The sequence below is a fragment of the Martes martes genome (assembly GCF_963455335.1).
Source record: "Martes martes genome assembly, chromosome: 15".
Classification (NCBI taxonomy): domain Eukaryota; kingdom Metazoa; phylum Chordata; class Mammalia; order Carnivora; family Mustelidae; genus Martes; species Martes martes.
In genome coordinates, this window is record NC_137903.1 from 65867293 (window position 1) to 65886265 (window position 18973).

Consider the following 18973-nt stretch of genomic DNA (forward strand, 5'->3'; position numbering starts at 1 on the left):
CAAGAGGAAATTTGGAAAGAACGCAAATACATGGAGACTAAACAGCATCCTTCTAAAAAATGAATGGGTCAACCAGGAAATTAAAGAAGAACTGAAAAAAATCATGGAAACAAATGATAATGAAAACACAACAGTTCAAAATTTGTGGGACACAACAAAGGCAGTCCTGAGAGGAAAATATATAGCGGTGCAAGCCTTTCTCAAGAAACAAGAAGGGTAACAAATACACAACCTAACCCTACACCTAAAGGAGCTGGAGAGAGAACAACAAAGAAAGCCTAAACCCAGCAGGAGAAGAGAAATCATAAAGATCAGAGCAGAAATCAATGAAATAGAAACTAAAAAAACAATAGAACAAATCAACAAAACTAGGAGCTGGTTCTTTGAAAGAATTAATAAGATTGACAAACCCCTAGCCAGACTTATCAAAAAGAAAAGAGAAAGGACGCAAATAAATAAAATCATGAATGAAAGAGGAGAGATCACAACCAACACCAAAGAAATACAAACAATTATAAGAATATACTACGAGCAACTCTACGCCAACAAATTTGACAATCTGGAAGAAATGGATACATTTCTAGAGACATATAAACTACCACAACTGAACCAGGAAGAAATAGATAACCTGAACAGACCCATAACCAGTAAGGAGATTGAAACAGTCATCAAAAATCTCCAAACAAACAAAAGTCCAGGACCAGACGGCTTCCCAGGGGAATTCTACCAAACATTTAAAGAAGAATTAATTCCTATTCTCCTGAAACTGTTCCAAAAAATAGAAATGGAAGGAAAACTTCCAAACTCATTCTATGAGGCCAGCATCACCTTGATCCCAAAACCAGACAAGAATCCCACCAAAAAAGAGAATTACAGACCCATATCCTTGATGAACACAGATGCGAAAATTCTCACTAAAATACTGGCCAATAGGATCCAACAGTACATTAAAAGGATTATTCATCACGACCAAGTGGGATTTATTCCAGGGCTGCAAGGTTGGTTCAACATCTGCAAATCCATCAATGTGATACAATACATTAATAAAAGAAAGAACAAGAACCATATGATACTCTCAATAGATGCTGAAAAAGCGTTTGACAAAGTGCAGCATCCCTTCCTGATTAAAACTCTTCAAAGTGTAGGGATAGAAGGCACATACCTCAATATTATCAAAGCCATCTATGAAAAACCCACCGCAAATATCATTCTCAATGGAGAAAAACTGAAAGCTTTTCCGCTAAGGTCAGGAACACGGCAGGGATGTCCATTAACACCACTGCTGTTCAATATAGTACTAGAAGTCCTAGCCTCAGCAATCAGACAACAAAAAGAAATTAAAGGCATCCAAATCGGCAAAGAAGAAGTCAAAGTATCACTCTTTGCAGATGATATGATACTATATGTGGAAAACCCAAAAGGCTCCACTCCAAATCTTCTAGAACTTGTACAGGAATTCAGTAAAGTGTCAGGATATAAAGTCAATGCACAGAAATCAGTCGCATTTCTTTACACTAACAACAAGACAGAAGAAAGAGAAATTGAGGAGTCAGTCCCATTTACAATCGCACCCAAAACCATAAGATATCTAGGAATAAATCTAACCAAAGAGGCAAAGAATCTGTACTCAGAAAACTATAAAGTACTCATGAAAGAAACTGAGGAAGACACAAAAAAATGGAAAAATATTCCATGCTCATGGATTGGAAGAACAAACATTGTGAAAATGTCTATTCTACCTAAAGCAATCTACACATTTAATGCAATCCCTATCAAAATCCCATCCAATTTTTTTAAAGAAATAGAACAAATAATCCTAAAATTTATATGGAACCAGAAAAGACCTCGAATAGCCAAAGGAATATTGAAAAAGAAAGCCAAAGTCAGTGGCATCACAATTCCAGACTTCAAGCTCTATTACAAAGCTGTCATCATCAGGACAGTATGGTACTGGCACAAAAACAGACATATAGACCAATGGAACAGAATAGAGAGCCCAGAAATAGACCCTCAACGCTATGGTCAACTAATCTTCGACAAAGCAGGAAAGAATATACAATGGAAAAAAGACAGCCTCTTCAACAAATGGTGCTGGGAAAATTGGACAGCCACATGCAGAAAAATGAAATTGGACTATTTCCTTACACCACACACGAAAATAGACTCAAAATGGATGAAGGACCTCAATGTGAGAAAGGAATCTATCAAAATCCTTGAGGAGAATGCAGGCAGCAACCTCTTTGACCTCAACCGCAGCAACTTCTTCCTAGGAACATCGCCAAAGGCAACGGAAGCAAGGGCAAAAATGAACTATTAGGATTTCATCAAGATCAAAAGCTTTTGCACAGCAAAGGAAACAGTTAACAAAACCAAAAGACAACTGACAGAATGGGAGAAGATATTTGCAAACGACATAGCAGATAAAGGGCTAGTATCCAAAATCTATAAAGAGCTTATCAAACTCAGTACCCAAAGAACAAATTATCCAGTCAAGAAATGGGCAGAGGACATGAACAGACATTTCTGCAAAGACGACATCCAGATGGCCAACAGACACATGAAAAAATGCTCCACGTCACTCGGCATCAGGGAAACACAAATCAAAACCACAATGAGATACCACCTCACACCAGTCAGAATGGCTAAAATTAACAAGTCAAGAAATGACAGATGCTGGCGAGGATGTGGAGAGAGGGGAACCCTCCTACACTGCTGGTGGGAATGCAAGCTGGTGCAACCACTCTGGAAAACAGTGTGGAGGTTCCTCAAAAAACTGAAAATAGAGCTACCCTATGACCCAGCAATTGCACTACTGGGTATATATCCTAAAGATACAAACGTGGTGCTCCGAAGGGGCACGTGCACCCGAATGTTTATAGCAGTAATGTCCACAATAGCCAAACTGTGGAAAGAGCCTAGATGTCCATCAACAGATGAATGGATAAAGAAGATGTGGTATATATACACAATGGAATACTATGCAGCCATCCAAAGACATGACATCTTGCCATTTGCGACGACGTGGATGGAACTAGAGGGTATCATGCTTAGCGAAATAAGTCAATCGGAGAAAGACAACTATCATATGATCTCTTTGATATGAGGAAGTGGAGATGCAAGGCGGGGGGGTTGGGGGGAGGTAGGAAAAGAAAAAATGAAAAGATGGGATTGGGAGGGAGACAAACCATAAAAGACTCAATCTCCAAAAACAGACTGAGGGTTGCTGGGGGGAGGGGGGACAGGAGAGGGTGGTGAGGAAATGGACATTGGGGAGGGTATGGGCTATGATGAGTGCTGTGAAATGTGTCAACCTGGCGATTCACAGACCTGTACCCCTGGGGATAAAAATACATTATATGTTTATTAAAATAAAACACACACACACACACACAAAATCCCTAAGAACCAAAAAAAAAATAAAAAAATAAAAATAAAAATAAAATAAAATAATTATTAGTTTGTTTCTGGGGATACAAAGTTAAAGATGTAAATCTCTGATACCAACAACCAAAGGGAATACAAATGTAACTGTTAAAGGAAAAGGAATGAATTTTCTTTTTAAAAGATTTTATTTCTTTATTTGACAGACAGAGATCACAAGTAGGCAGAGGCAGGCAGAGAGAGCGGGGGAAGCAGTCTCCCCGCCGAGCAGAGAACTGGATACGGGGCTCCATCCCAGGACCCTGGGATCATGACCTGAGTCGAAGGCAGAGGCTTCAACCCACTGAGCCACCTAGGCACCCCAGGAATTTTTGTATATTATTAGTTAAGCTGGTATAAATTTAGTGTTAGAACTTTTGCATGTTTATGTAATCCCCATGGTCAAAACAAAGAAGGTAGTTACAAAATATAAGCAAAAGGAAATGAGAAAGGAATTTAAAAATGTTTCAATACCAAAAAATCATCTAAACGCAAAAGACAGTAATCCAGGAAATGAGGGGCAAAAATGGATATAAGGCACATAAAATCCAAATACCAAAATGTGAGAAATAGGCCCCTTCTAATCAATCCTTACTTAAAATGGACTGAACTGGAACACATGATCCAACTACAGGTTATCTCTTAAGAAACTCACTTAAGATCCAGAGACACAAACAGATTGAAAACGAAAAGATGAACACAGATATTCCACGGCAAGAGGAACCGAGAGAGCAAGGTGGCCATGCTAACACCACACAAGCCTGGCTTTGACTTCAAAGTTTCACAAGAGACAGAGGACATTATGCACTACTAATAAAAGGTTCAGTGCAGCAAGATATAACCATTATAAATATTGATATATATTTAATATATGTTTAATAACAGACCATCAAAATGTATGAAGCAAAATACCGACAACGTTGAAGGGACAGACTGCTGTACATTTACAGTTGGACACTTCAACACCTTACTCTCAATAATGGATAGAACAACCAGACAGACGGTCAGTGAGGAAACAAAGGACTGAATACAATAACCCAACTAGATCTAACAGACCTACAGAACACTCCATCCAACAACAGACATCACGTTCTTCACACATGCACACAGGACATTTTCCAAGACAGACTGTGTGTTAGGCCACAATATCAACGGTCAATAGATTTAAATTAATAAATCTCATATAAAGTATGTTCTCTGACCACACAAGTTAAATATCAAAGAGAGAAGTGAAACAGAAAAATGCACAGTACATGGACATTAAACAACACTCTTAAACAACTAAGGGATCAAAGAATAAATGACAAGCGAAATTAGAAAATACTTGAGATGGAGAAAAACAAAAACACAACATACCAAAATTTACAGGATGCAGCAAAAGTGGTGCAAAGGGGGCAAATTTACAGCTATAAATGCTTACATTAAAAAATAAAGATCTTCAATCCAAAACCTAGTGTTACAATGTAAGGGAAAAGAGTAAGAACAAAGTAAACCCAAGACTACCAGAAGAAAGGCAATAAAGATCAACACAGAGATCCACAACAGAGAGAATAGGAAAATAGAAAAAAATTAATGCAGCTCTAAGTGGATTCTTTGAAAAGATCAACGAAATTGACAGACCTTTAACTAGGCAGGTCAATGAAGAAAAAAAGAGAAAACTCAAACTACTACAATCAGAAATAGAAATTGGGACATTACTACCAATTCTACAGAAATAAAAAGGATTATGAAAGTATTATGGATAAGTATATACCAACAAATAGGATAAGCAAGGTGAAATGAACAAATTCCTACAACATAAACTTTGTAGTTAAGTTTTTAAATCCAGATGTGTGTGTCCTCCAGCTTTGTTACTTTATTTCAAGACAGTTTTAGCTACTTTGGGTACCTTGAGATTTAGGGTTTTCTACATGTAAGACTGTATCATCTGCTCACATCACCTCAATCTCTCATATACTAATAACGAATGATCCGAAAAGGAAATTACAAAAACAATTCCATCTATAATAGCATCAAAAAGAAGAAAATAGGGGCGCCTGGGTGGCTCAGTTAAGCCTCTGCCTTTGGCTCAGGTCATGATCTCAGGGTCCCGGGATCGAGCCCCGCATCGGGCCCTCTGCTCAGCAGGGAGCCTGCTTCCTCCTCTCTCTCTCTCTGCCTGCCTCTCCGCCTACTTGTGATCTCTCTGTCAAATAAATAAAAACTTAAAAAAAAAAAAAAGAGTAAAATAAATCCTTTAGAATTTTTTTTTTAGGTTTTAAGTAATCTCTACACCCAATGTGTGGCTTGAACTCATGACCCCGAAATGAAGAGCCACACACTCTCCCGACTGAACCAGCAAGATACCCCTAAAATGCTTAAGAATTAGCCGAGGAGGTGAAAGCCTTATACAATGAAAACTACAAAATATTGTTGAAAGAAATTAAAGACATAATTAAATTAAAGACATAAATGAATGGAAGCACATCCCATGCTCACAGACTGCAAGACTTAATACTGTTAACATTATCAATGCTACCAAAAGCAACCTAGAGTTATGCAATCCCCATAAAAATCTCAACGGTGTTCTTTACAGAAACAAACATCCATACATCATGAAAAAACCTAACAAAGAATGAGGACTCCCATACCCAGATTTAAAAGCATACAACAGGGGCGCCTGGGTGGCTCAGTGGGTTAAGCCTCTGCCTTAAGCTCGGGTTGTGATCTCAGGGTCCCAGGATCGAGCCCCGCATTGGGCCCTCTGCTCGGCAGGGAGCCTGCTTCCTCCTCTCTCTCTCTCTGCCTGCCTCTCTGCCTACTTGTGATCTCTGTCTCTTTCAATCTGTCAAATAAATAAATAAATAAATAAACAAAATCTTTGGAAAATAAAAGCATACAACAAAGCTGCAGTAATAAAAACAGTAAGACATTAACATAAAGCCAGACGGATAGGGCAATGGAATATAATCAAGATCCCAACATAAACCATCACACACACAGTCGATTTTAGAAGAGGCTGCTGAGACAATTCAAAGGGGGAAAGAACAGTCTTTCCAACAACGGTACTGGGAAAACGGAATATCCACATGCAGAACGATGCTCGACTCCCACCCTAACACAACGTACAAAATTAACTCACAACAGGACAAAAATGTAAACGTAAAACATTAAAGTATAAAACTCTTAGAAGAAAACAGAACAAAAGCTTCGTTACATTAGATTTGGCCATGACTTCGTGGACTTGACACCAAAGGCAGAAGAAAAAATAGATGGATTTCAAGTAAATTTTCAAGTTCTGTACATGAACAGAATATCAAGTGAAAAGGCAACCTATCTGAACTCCTAAAATGCAGTAACAATCTAATTAAAAACGGAAAAGGACTTGGACATTTCTCCAAAGATACACAAATGGCCAACAAACAAATGAAAGATAATACTCAGCATCACTTATCATTGGCAAAGTGCACATCAAAACTACAGTGAGATACCACCTCACACTTATTAGGAAGCCTACTGTCAACCTCCCCACCCGCCCAGAAAGTAACAGATATTGGTAAGGATGTGGAGAAATTAGAATCCTTGTGCACTGTTGGTGGGAATGTAAAATGGTACAGCTGCTGTGAAAAACAGTCTGGTGGTTCCTCAAACAAAAACAGAACTACCATATGATCCAACAACTCCATTTCTGAGTATGTAATAAAAAAAAAAATGAAAGCAGGGTCTCAACAAGGTCTTTGTACACTCACATTCACAGCAGCATTATTCAAAATAGGTGAAATATGGAATCAATCCAAGTGTCCATGAACAGATAAACAGGTAAGCAAAATGTGGTTTTATACACAGATTATTAGCCTTAAAAAGAAAATTCTGCAATATGCCATTATATGGATGAACCTTGTAAAACATTATACTAAGTGAGACAGTCACAAAAAGACCAATACTATATGAGGCACTGAAACAGTCAAAATCAGAGACAGAAATTAGAACAGGGGAGAAGAGGGAAGTATTGTTTAACAGGCAGAGTTTCAGTCTCACAAAATGGAATGAGTTCTGGAGACGGACAGCGGTGATGATGGAACAACATCATGAATGTATTTAATACCATTAAACTGTATACCTAAAAATGGTTAAGATTCTAAACTTTATGTAACATATATCCCACCATAATAAAAAAAAAATGGGAAAAAGGCATATTAAAGTATCCAATAAAATTCAGCTTCTATTAAAAAAAAAACTCAGGGCGCCTGGGTGGCTCAGTGGGTCAAAGCCTCTGCCTTCGGCTCAGGTCATGATCCTGGGGTCCTGGGATCGAGCCCCGCATCGGGCTCTCTGCTCAGCGGGGAGCCTGCTTCCTCCTCTCTCTCTGCCTGCCTCTCTGCCTACATGTGATCTCTGTCAAATAAATAAATAAAATCTTAAAAAAAAAAACCCAAAACAAAACACCTCAATTGGGATGCCTGGGTGGCTCAGCTGGTTAAGCGTCTGACTCCTGAGTTTGGCTCAGGTCACAACCTCAGGATCCTGGGATTCAGCCCCACAATGGACTCCACACTCTGTGGGGAGTCTGCTTGATTTCCTCTCCCTCTGCCCTCCCCCTGCTCACACACATGTGCACCTACACGCTCTCTCTATAAATAAGTAAATAAAATCAATCTTGAAAACAAAAGAACCTCATTTTCATGTGGATTACATGCACACATCAAAAATACGCAGACACCCACACCAGCAGCGCTATGAAGCCTTCTACATAAGAACAAGACTCTCATACCTTTATTACAGTTGGTCTCACTTTCTGGTTTTTCTACCACAGGTTCTAAAGTAGGTTCTTTGTGTTCAATTTTTTCCTCCACTTTTTCCCTTTCTTTCTTCTCCAACTCGCATTCCTTTTCCTGTTCCTTGATCTTCTGCAGTTCTTTTTCCTTTTCCTGCTGTCTTTCTAGTTCTTTCTCTTTTTCTTGCTTTCTTTCCTTTTCCAGTTCTCTCTGTTTTTCCTGCTCTCTCTCTAGTTCTTTCTCCTTCTCCTGTTGCCTCTCCCTTTCTTTCTCCCTCTCCTTCTCTCGCTCCCGTTCCTGTTCTCTCTCGAGTTCTTTCTCACGCTCCCGTTCTTTTTCTCGCTCCCTTTCTCTAATCTCCTCTGGAGACGGTTGTTTGTCCACTATGCCAAGCTTTTCATCCAATCGTTTCAGTTTCTCTGCACATGCTGCCTTCCTTTGTTCTTCCATTCTTCGCTCTTCCTCTTCACGCCGTTTCCGAGCGCGTTCCACGGCTGCAGAAAGTTCCGACTGCTGTCTTCGTCTCTGCTTCCATATTTCATCTTCATCCGGTACTTGTTGCTTGGTGGGGAAAGGGCCTGGTCTTCCAGGCACTGCCTGCCGGTCTGGAGGAGGATGCTGCAACATTACGATAAATGATAAGGTGAATATGACAAATCTATTTCCAAATAACAACGGGTATCATAGACATGACGAGGGAAGGAAAAACTCGACAAAATGTCACAAATATTTCTGATAAAGCATACATATTAAAATACAAACAAGAAGTAACATGGGGAAAATATTTAGATAATTCTCCAAACTAAGACCAGAACAATTAATCTAGGCCATGTACCTATTTATTGTGGCAGACATTACTGTGCAAAGAATCTATTGAATAAAATAAGAAGCTGTCACAACATGATTTCAAAATCTAAATTTAGACACAAAGGAATTTAGAATGTGAGTGCTCTTAACTGTCAGAGATGGAACGCCTAGAGAGAAAGTCCATAAAGATGCAGAACAGTGTCATGTGAGCCCTGAGAAGACAAAAGGTACAGTTACAGGGAAAAAACAGCCAGAGATGCTAAGCGAAGACGATGAAGACACTACTACTGCCAACACTTCACAGAAGAAATCCCTGGAAATCAGCCTGTATAGACAGAGTTCTCGATCTTTGAACTGAAAGCTGCAGAAATGCACACTTAGAACCCATAGTGGAATGTGGGTATCACCTAAGACTTCTAACTGGTATGTTCTAGAACAACTACAATCACTGCCAGCAACTATGGGAAAATTAGCAGAATATGAGCACCTGAAGCACTGGAATGTTAAGGAACTTAAAAAAAAAAAAAAGTTTTAAAAATACTCATTTTATTAGCTTGTAGGGTAAAGAAATCTGGAAAGCCACATAACTAGTCAGAATCCTTACAAAGGAGAAAATGGAATGATGAAAACATTGGACTAAATATAAAATATATCGATATATATGATCTAGACTCTCCATTTTACTACTGGTGCTGTCTTAGGCAAACCACTTCACCTGCCAGCATCCCTAACCCCAAATAACCATTGGTCTGCTTCTAGCAACAGAGAGTAGTTTTCTCTTTCCTATAGAGTTTCATATGTAGGGCTATGTCGAGTTATGTTTCCTTTTGGATCTGGCTTCTCACGCTCAGGATAACGGTTCTGAGGTGCCTGTGGTCATCTGTTCCACTCTACTGCTGGAAAGTGCTCCGTCACAGCCACACTGTTTCACCTGCTGATGGACACGTGGACTGCTTCTAGTCTTTTAACTATGAATAAACAGTTATGGACATGCATGCCTTAGTCTTTGTTTAAATGCATGTGCTTTCATTTCTCATGGATAAATACTTAGGAGTAGAACTGCTGAGTCATGTGGTGAGTATATTTTTCACTTTATTAAGACACTGCCAAACTGTTTTCCAAAGTGGTCACAAGGTTTTACGGCCCCAACAGTAAGTAACACATGAGGGTGCGAGCTGCTTCATACCCCGCCGTATCTGGTGTCACCAGCCCTTTAAATTTTGGGTGTGTAATAAAATCTCACTGTGTTTTTATTTGTATTTTCCTAGCGTGTAAGATACTGAACATCTTTCAATGTGCTTACTGGCCATTTGTGTATCTCATTTTGTGAAGTAAATGCTCATTTTGTTGGGCTACTTGTCTTATTATTAGTTATAAGGGTCTTTTTTGGTTTCGTTTTTTTTTAAGATTTTATTCATTCATTAAAGAGAGATAAAGAAGCAAAGCAGAAAGCCTGATGTGGGACTCGAACCCAGTATTCCAGGATCACAAATTAAGCCAAAGGCAGATGCTTAACCAACTGAGCCACCCAGGTACCCATTTGTTCTTTTAAAAAATATATTTCTGGGGGCGCCTGGGTGGCTCAGTTGGTTGAGCAACTGCCTTCGGCTCAGGTCATGATCCTGGACTTCCAGGATCGAGTCCCGCATTGGGCTCCCAGCTCTTTGGGGAGTCTGCTTCTCCCTCTGATCTTCTCCTCTCTCATGCTCTCTCTCACTCATTCTCTCTCAAATAAATAAATAAAATTAAAAAAAAAAAAAAAGAAAAAAATATTTCTGGGATGCCTGGGAGGCTCAGACAGTTAAGCATCTGCCTTCAGTCCAGGTGATGATACCCAGGTTGTGGAATCGAGTCCCATCTTGGCCTCCTTGATCAACAGGGAGTCTGCTTCTCCCGCTGCCTGCTGCTCCCTCTGCTTGCCTGCTCCCTCTCTGACTAATAAATAAATAAATAAAATCTTTAAAACAAATAAATGCTTTTCTTAAAATACATATATATATATTTTAGTACATGTCCTTGGTCAGATGCATTAACAATCTTTTTTTTGTGGACATTATTTTTTCACTGCCTCAGAGATGTTTCTAAAACTCCAACTGACAGATTTTTTTTCCCTAATTCATGCCTTTTGTGAATTATACAAGAACATCTTTGTTGGCCCAAGTTTAAAGATTTTTTTCCCACGCTTTCTTCCAGATGTTTAGTTTTAGCCTGTATGTATATAAAAATGCCATAAAGAGCACGCAGCAGTTAAAAAGAAAATGACTGGTGGAGATGCTGGTGACGGTGGTGGTATGTGTGTCTATACCAGTAGGGCGATTAAGGAAGGCCTTTAGGGACGCCTGGGTGGCTCAGTTGGTTAAGCGGCTGCCTTCGGCTCAGGTCATGATCCCAGCGTCCTGGGATCAAGTCCCACATCGGGCTCCTTGCTCAGCGGGGAGCCTGCTTCTCCCTCTGCCTCTGCCTGTCTCTCTGTCTGCCTGTGCTCACTCTCTCTGACAAATAAATAAATAAAATCTTTAAAAAAAAAAAAAAAAGGAAGGCCTTTAAAGTGTAACACCTGAACAAAGAATTTGATTAGAAGAAGGAGCTCTGGAAAACATTCCACTAATTAGAGGAAACAGCAAATAGCAAAAAAAACTTATGTATGGGGCGCCTGGGTGGCTCAGTGGGTTAAAGCCTCTGCCTTCAGCTCGGGTCATGATCCCAGGGTCCTGGGATCGAGCCCCATATCGGGCTCTCTGCTCAGCGGGGAGCCTGCTTCCTCTTCTCTCTCTGCCTGTCTCTCTGCCTACTTGTGATCTCTCTCTGTCAAATAAATAAATAAAATCTTTAAAAAAAAACAAAAAACTTATGTAGCAAGAACAAAGAAAAAACTAGATAAAATGAGCAGAGTAGACAGAGACCTTAAAGACCACTGGAAGGACCTGAGTAAGATAAGAGTGAGCTAATACATAGTTTTCAAGGACTGTATCTACTGTAGGAGGATTTAGGAGGTGGTAGGTAAGCAGAAACAAGAGTGGAAAATAAGATCCATTAGGAACCTCCTGTGATAGTTCAAAAGAAATATAATGGGTGGTAGGCAATTAGTGTAGGAGTATTATTCCAAAGGTAGGGGTGACATAGTTTCTGATAGCTTAGGTTGGATGATAAAAAAGAGGGGAAGAGCTATGAGTGACTTCTAGGTTTTAACTTGAGCAAATGGGTAAATGATAATGCCATTATGGGAAGATGGGAAGACAAGGGAAGACAAGGGAAGAAGGAGGGCCACATGGGTGTGTATCGGGGTGGGGGGGGGGGAGGAAGGAATTGCTATGGTCTGGACCTATCTAGCAGAAATCCAAGTAGAGATGCTTAATTGATCACTAAATACATAACTCTTGAAGTTAGGGTAGAACTTTAAGAGCTATAGATAATATATATTTAAGTACCATAAGCACATATATGAGATCTTCCAGGGAAAGAGTCAGAAAAAGGAGTAAGAACACAGCCCTTAACCCTCCAACACCCAGGGCACCTGGGTAGCTTAGTAAGTTAAGTGTCAGACTCTTGATTTCGGCTCGGGTTATGATCTCAGAGTGTGGGATCAAGTCCTGTGTTGGGCTCCACATTCAGTGGGGAGTCGGCTTGGGATTCTCTCATTCCCTCTCTCTCTGCTCCTCCCGCTTCCTGTGTGTATGTGTGTGTGCACTTCCCCTCTTCAATAAAGGCACAGAAGAAAATACAAATTGAAGAAAGAGAACACAATAGTGTGATGTCTTAAATGTAAAAAAAAAAAAAAAAAAAAAAAAAAAAAAGTCTTTTAAGAAGGATGGAAAGATTAGCTATGTCAACCACTACTGAAATTAAGTAAAATGAAGACATGAAGACAAGAGAACTGAATTGGGCAAGATGGAAATCATTACTGACTTTCATAATAATAGTTTCAAAGGTATAGTGGTGATGAAAAAGTGGAACTGGAAAGGGTTAGATGAGAGAGAAAGTGAAGACAGTAAGTGTAAATAGCTCACTAAAACTATTTTGCCACAAAGGAGAACAGAGAAATAGGGTGGAAACTATAGATACTACAGATGGAGAGTAGTAAGAGGTAAGGAAGGGTTGATTTTTTAAGTTTCTTAAGATGAGAGAGAATATTACCGGTAAGTGATAGAGATGGGAGGAAGGGAGCAGTAGAAGGGTTGCTCTTAGCAGCAAGGACAGGAAAAAGTCAGAATGGGAAGGGCACTGAAATGGGAAAAACAGTTGCTTCTCATCTTCTTAGTGAAATCAGGAGGAAGCATACCAGCTGAGAACGAAGAAGAGCAGAAAAAAGACGAAGATACGCAAAGAACTAACAAGGTAATATCCATAATTGTTTCATAAAAGTTCATAATTGTTTCATAATAAGAAGCATACAGAAATCTTTCCATTAAAACAAATAAAGTCAAAATACATACAAAAATACATACACACCACAAATAATACATACAGACCGCAAAGAAGCATTTAAGGTTTACCTGCTGTGCAAGCAATTTTGGAGGTGGGGGCAGGTGTGAAGATGGTCCACGTTCCTGTTACAAAGATAAGGACTATTACGAAATAACCAGATAAAAGATATCTACTAGAAATAGTTCTGAACATACTTAAGTATGCCTTTAATTTTGAAATTTTATTTACGTAAGCCCTATTCTTTCTCTGAATTTTTTCCTAATGGCAAACTAAAAGTAGAAACTTACGTAAAGAAATGAAACATCTAAAACATATTGAGAATCAAATGCAATACATACTCACTTGCTACAGTTACAACCCTATTCACTTGCTAATATATACCTCAATGTCACACACACACACACAAATCAAGACATCAAGACATCAAGATATGGCATATGATATTCCTCTATTCTTTTATAAGGAATTATCACTCCCCATGTTAAGCCAGTAAATTAAAGTCACACGAAACATGGATTTTATTATTAAAAAACTTGAAAAATCCTTTTTCAGATTTCACAAATTCTCTAATGACTAATCAATGCCTTAAGGATAAGATTCAAACTTCCCTGAAGAGCATCCATTTAACAACTGGTTGTCACGTAGCTCTCTTAACTCCTTTCCTGTATCAAACTACTCGAGACTTACAGAATGTGCCATGCTTTCTCATGCTTCTCTACTCTGAACACGTTACCAGTGCTTGAAATTTCTCTCTTCTCTTTGTTTACTGGTTAATTCCCACTTCAAGTACCAAGTCTTTTGCAAAACCTTTTCCAGAGAATGCTCTAAGAACCCATTATGTGCGCTCTGTCACACCAGCTGTCACAATGTCTTGCAAATGATGTCTTTTCATTTTACAGAGACTGCTAGCTACCTACCTTATCTCCTTGAAGGGCCGACTTTCTCAATCTATTCTGTATGAATTCAACAACTACATGCTGAGTACACTAGGCGCTGAGTGGGCTCTCTGGATGACAGCCCTTTTCAGTTCCCAGCTTGCAATGCAGTTTCTTGGAAGTAGGATCAAGTGTATCTGTTTACCCACATTATCTCCTTTCTTTAACAATGTTCTTCAAAATGACTCACACTTAATAGATTTCTCTACTCCTTACATGTGATTTTCCTACTCAGCATACTATTTCACATATGAATACTGACTAGAATTTATACTCAATAAACCACAAAGCACTTAGCGATGTTCGGAAAAAGTTTATACCTCCACTTTAATAGGACCACACTATTACAAGAGAAAAAAAGTGAAACTTTAGTTTCTATTTAATAATTTTAGCTACTATATTGACAGTTCCTGTAAATATGCAATAAAATTATGGTTTAGATCTACAACTACTCAAGACAAAAGATAGTTTCCTTTTCCTAACTCTTCTTTCAACTTTATGATGAATTCAACGGAAGTACAGGTAGTGAATATGATCTCCTTAAGTCCAACAAACCTGATTAAATGGAGGTCCCTTCCCATAGGGACCTTTTGATACCGATGGTTGGGCAGGTATCTGAGAAGATGACTTAGTGTTGCAAGCTTCATCTGCTTCTTTTCGGTTTTCAGTGTTTTCAGAAGCTTTTGAACCTTGATCCTCACTAAGGAATCAAAATCCAGGTGAAGTAAGAAAGTAAAGTAGACAGACTACACCATAAGTAAAAGCGTTTTGTCTATATAAAATTATTTGTATATGGGTTGGGGGGGTGGGAGTATATCAAGGAATGAGATGGTCTTGTGACCTAGTGGTGTTTTCATTCATTCATTCTATGCCATATATCAATAATGTGTTAGGAACTGGGTTGGGCCAAGTTACCATCACAAGGTATGAAGTACAGTAGCGTAACTGTCAAATATGGACACTCACACTTGACATACAACTTCACAAAGGACTACAGCTCCACCATTTTGTATCACCCCAACCCCAAAAGTCTCATCTAAATGCAACCAAGTAATACTATAATTAATACCTGTATTCTAATTTATCCTGACTTAATGAAAAGACAGAAGTCAAACTACGGTTATTTTTTTAAAATCACAAATGCCAGGCAGCTCATAACTGATCACGAAACAGCAGTATACTGCAATGCCATGGCTAAAAACTACCAACTCTACCAAACTGTCTAGCAACTAACAGCATGTGCATGCAAGCTCCTTGTATTTTAAGAGCGCAATTTTTATGGTATATAACTCATGTATTTCTGATTCTGATGCCCCTATATTGGAGAAGAGATGAGAAGCTCCCATTTTTCAAACTTTAATGCTGCTTGCTGAAGTTTAAAAACTCAAAGACTTGAGGCAGTTCCAGTAACTCAAGTGATTTTTCTCTAGTTTTGTAAATACGAAGCAAGTAACAAGTTTGAAATAGTCCCTGATGTTGTCTTTCAAAAAAATCACCAATTAGATGGTTAGGATCTAAACTACTTTTTAAAAATATGTATTTTCTTTAGAAGCATCAAACTTTAATTCCTTGATTAGCTGTACTTTTAAAATGTGGCTCAATTATCACTTTCCCAACTCAGTAGTTCTTGGAGTAAAATACAGAAATTCTATAAAAAGGGAACAAATGACTATTAATGAAGCCTCTGCACAAATGGTTAATGTTATACCAATAAATTCATAGTATTACTCGTGGAAGGTATCCAACAGCTTACCTGCTGCTTTCCTTAGGACTACTACTTCCTTGCTCATCATCATCACTGAAATTCAGCTGTTCTGTATAATCTACTTCCATCTGAGCACCTATTAAATTAAGGAAAATTCAGACTGACTGTTTAAAAACATCTAAGAACTAAAAGCAATTAATTTTGCCTCTTACCTGCCCAACCTTCATCAGCTTCAGCATCTAGGTTATCAAATTTATCAAGCTCCTTCAGTTCTGATGCACTAAGGATGGAGGGGCGTTCAGGCTCAGAGGCCCATGAAGGCGGTGGACCCCTTCCTCGAAGGCCTCTAATGAACAGAGGTTATGAGGGGAAAAGATACAAAGTTTTAATGATTCTAAATAACATAAATATCAAAAGACTGAAATTTAGTTCATTTCAATTCAACATTAGTATTGTCTAATATACAAAATATTTTGCACCTGATGTGTATGAAGAAATTCTAATGTTAATACATAAATTCAGGACAATATACAATTCTGTTACAAGTATTTAGTATCAGAAAATGTTTTTTTTTAATTGCCAAAAATTTAAGATAAAACAAATATGTTAAAGAATAATATGGCTAAGCCGAATACTAATATCAAAATAAAGAATGTTAAGAAAAATCACTGAGGAGAATGCTCAAGTCTCACATTACGCAAAAAAAAAAGTAAAGAAATTAAGAAAAAAGAAAAAAAAGGAAATGGGAAGTCATTTAACCCATGGAATTAGAAGAACAGATAAACAACTATCATGTCTTACCAGGGACATGATTTTCAGTTTTCAGAATCTTACATCAATTTAAAGTTTTTATGTTAATTTAAAGTTTTAGAAGAATAAAGTATTGTTGTGTCTTATAAAAGTCAATTATTTGGGGTGCCTGGGTGGCTCAGTGGGTGAAGACTTGGCCTTCAGCTCAGGTCATGTTCTCAGGGTCCTGGGATCGAGCCCTGCATCCGGCTCTCTCCTCAGTGGGAAGCCTGCTTCCCCCCGTCTCTCTGCCTGCCTCTCTGCCTACTTGTGATCTCTATCAAATAAATAAAGAAAAATCTTAAAAAAAAAAAAAAAGTCAATTATTTGTTCATGGCAACTCTATTCTGAGGTCAAAATAATGAATCAATCACCACAATCCATTCAACCTCCAGGAAATCTTTTTTTTTTTTTCCTTCCAACCTCCCCCAGAAAATCTTAATGAGCACATATGTGCCTTTGTGATTTGGCAACTTTTATCATTTAATAGCCTTACTTGTTTGTTTCAGATAAAGAAGGTGGAAACCTCATAGGACCATGAAGAGGAGGATACGCCATCCTTGGATACTGCTGAAACATCTGAATGAAGAAAACAAAATTGGTAAAATTTGTAACCAAGTTATATATGTAAAAAAAGGGTCACCCTAACTAAACCTGAGATTATAATTTATAGAAAGAAAGATTCTAATAAACCATCCTATGAATAATTAGCTCTATCAACTGATATATAGCTTATTATTGTGAGTAAATGACGATATCTTTTAAGAAACTGCATCTAGCAAGACTTTATAAATACAGGTAATAACTAGGACACATCCTAGGAAGAACTTCTGCCATCCCATTAACAAAATCACATAAACGATTATGTACCAACATGAAAAACCTAAAAAGACAACATGCATGCACCCCAGAGAACTGCAAAGCCCTAAGTTTAAAGACCTGAAAGAAAATAATGTGACACTTCATCATAATGTAGTAGATTAACTGAAGACAGATTTATCGGTAAACAGAAATTCAGTTTAGATGAAAGTATGGTCCATAACCCAAGGGAATGAGGAAGACAGTGTGTACCAGAGATTTCCCATGGGTGGGAAACAGGTGGATTCCGATTCAAGTTAGTACACAGATCATAATCATAAACTGAGGTACAAGGATGTTGCTCTCTATGCTAACCTGGATTCGAGAAACTAAGTTTAGAAGTTTAAAGATAGATTATAAAGACAAAAACGCCAAGAGAAGGGAACAGATGTCAAAAGACATGCTTATAACTATTTGCTTATAACCAAGTCAAAATACAAAAAGAAAAAAGAAAAGAAAAGAAAAGAAAAGAAGGAAAGAGGGAGAAAAAAGAAGGAGAGAGGGTGGGAGGGAAGGAGAAGGGAAGTCAGGCAGGCAAGAAAGAAAAGAAAGGAAGACTGTGTTACCTTAAATACCTAATTCATATCCTGAAATAGATCAGCTTTTCTTAAATAAAAAATAACAACAACAAAACCCTGTTAGGTAAAGAAATTACTCTGTACTTGAAGAAAGGTTATCATTCCATCTAAAGATGCAATTTCTAAGTAGGGTTAGAGCAAAGTTAATTAAGTTAAGCAGCAGCTGAAGCTCAAATGGAGCAGCTTTTTGTCTGGTGAATACTAAGAATTTCTGGTTACATCACTGTGTACTGAAAGTTAGCAAAAACACAGTTGGAGGCAAATGTTCACAGGTAAAGTTTCATTAGATTCCCTCAGGCAGAGAGATTAATTTCACATATTAAATGTGAAAAAATTTTAGCAACTATCTTTAAATTCTCAATATATAGTGATGGTTTTAAGAACATTTTTGTTTTTGTTAGTTAGTGGAATACATTATTCAAATAAAATGACTGATGAAACTGGGAGAAAAGCCCACTTGATCTCCCCTTTTAAAACTTTCCCTTCTACCATCCCACCCCCCAAGCCTAAATTTCAGGGCTCTGTGGAAGAACAACTTGAAACTATTAGGCAAAAGTAGGTGTAAATAATTTTTCAAGACCAGGTCAGCATACAACACTAATTTTTATCATACTCCTAAAATAAAAAAAAATTATTTTTTATTCATTTATTTCCCTCCTCTACCCTAGAATAATTAAATACTACAAAGAAATAGAAAATGTG

General features: G+C 38.1%; 1 protein-coding gene across 13 annotated transcripts in view; it reads right to left on the reverse strand.

The window, feature by feature from the left end:
- The window catches only part of PRRC2C (proline rich coiled-coil 2C), a 100974-nt gene that overhangs the window by 48805 nt on the left and 33196 nt on the right, over positions 1-18973 (reverse strand). For all 13 annotated transcript variants that reach the window (XM_080824244.1, XM_080824240.1, XM_080824234.1 and 10 more), the window contains exons 7-12: positions 17332-17414; positions 16259-16392; positions 16095-16182; positions 14897-15041; positions 13475-13528; positions 8171-8792 (exon numbers count right to left, since the gene is read on the reverse strand). In XM_080824244.1, the coding sequence (XP_080680370.1) occupies positions 8171-8792; positions 13475-13528; positions 14897-15041; positions 16095-16182; positions 16259-16392; positions 17332-17414 (1126 nt within the window). The remainder of the gene's footprint in view (positions 1-8170; positions 8793-13474; positions 13529-14896; positions 15042-16094; positions 16183-16258; positions 16393-17331; positions 17415-18973) is intronic.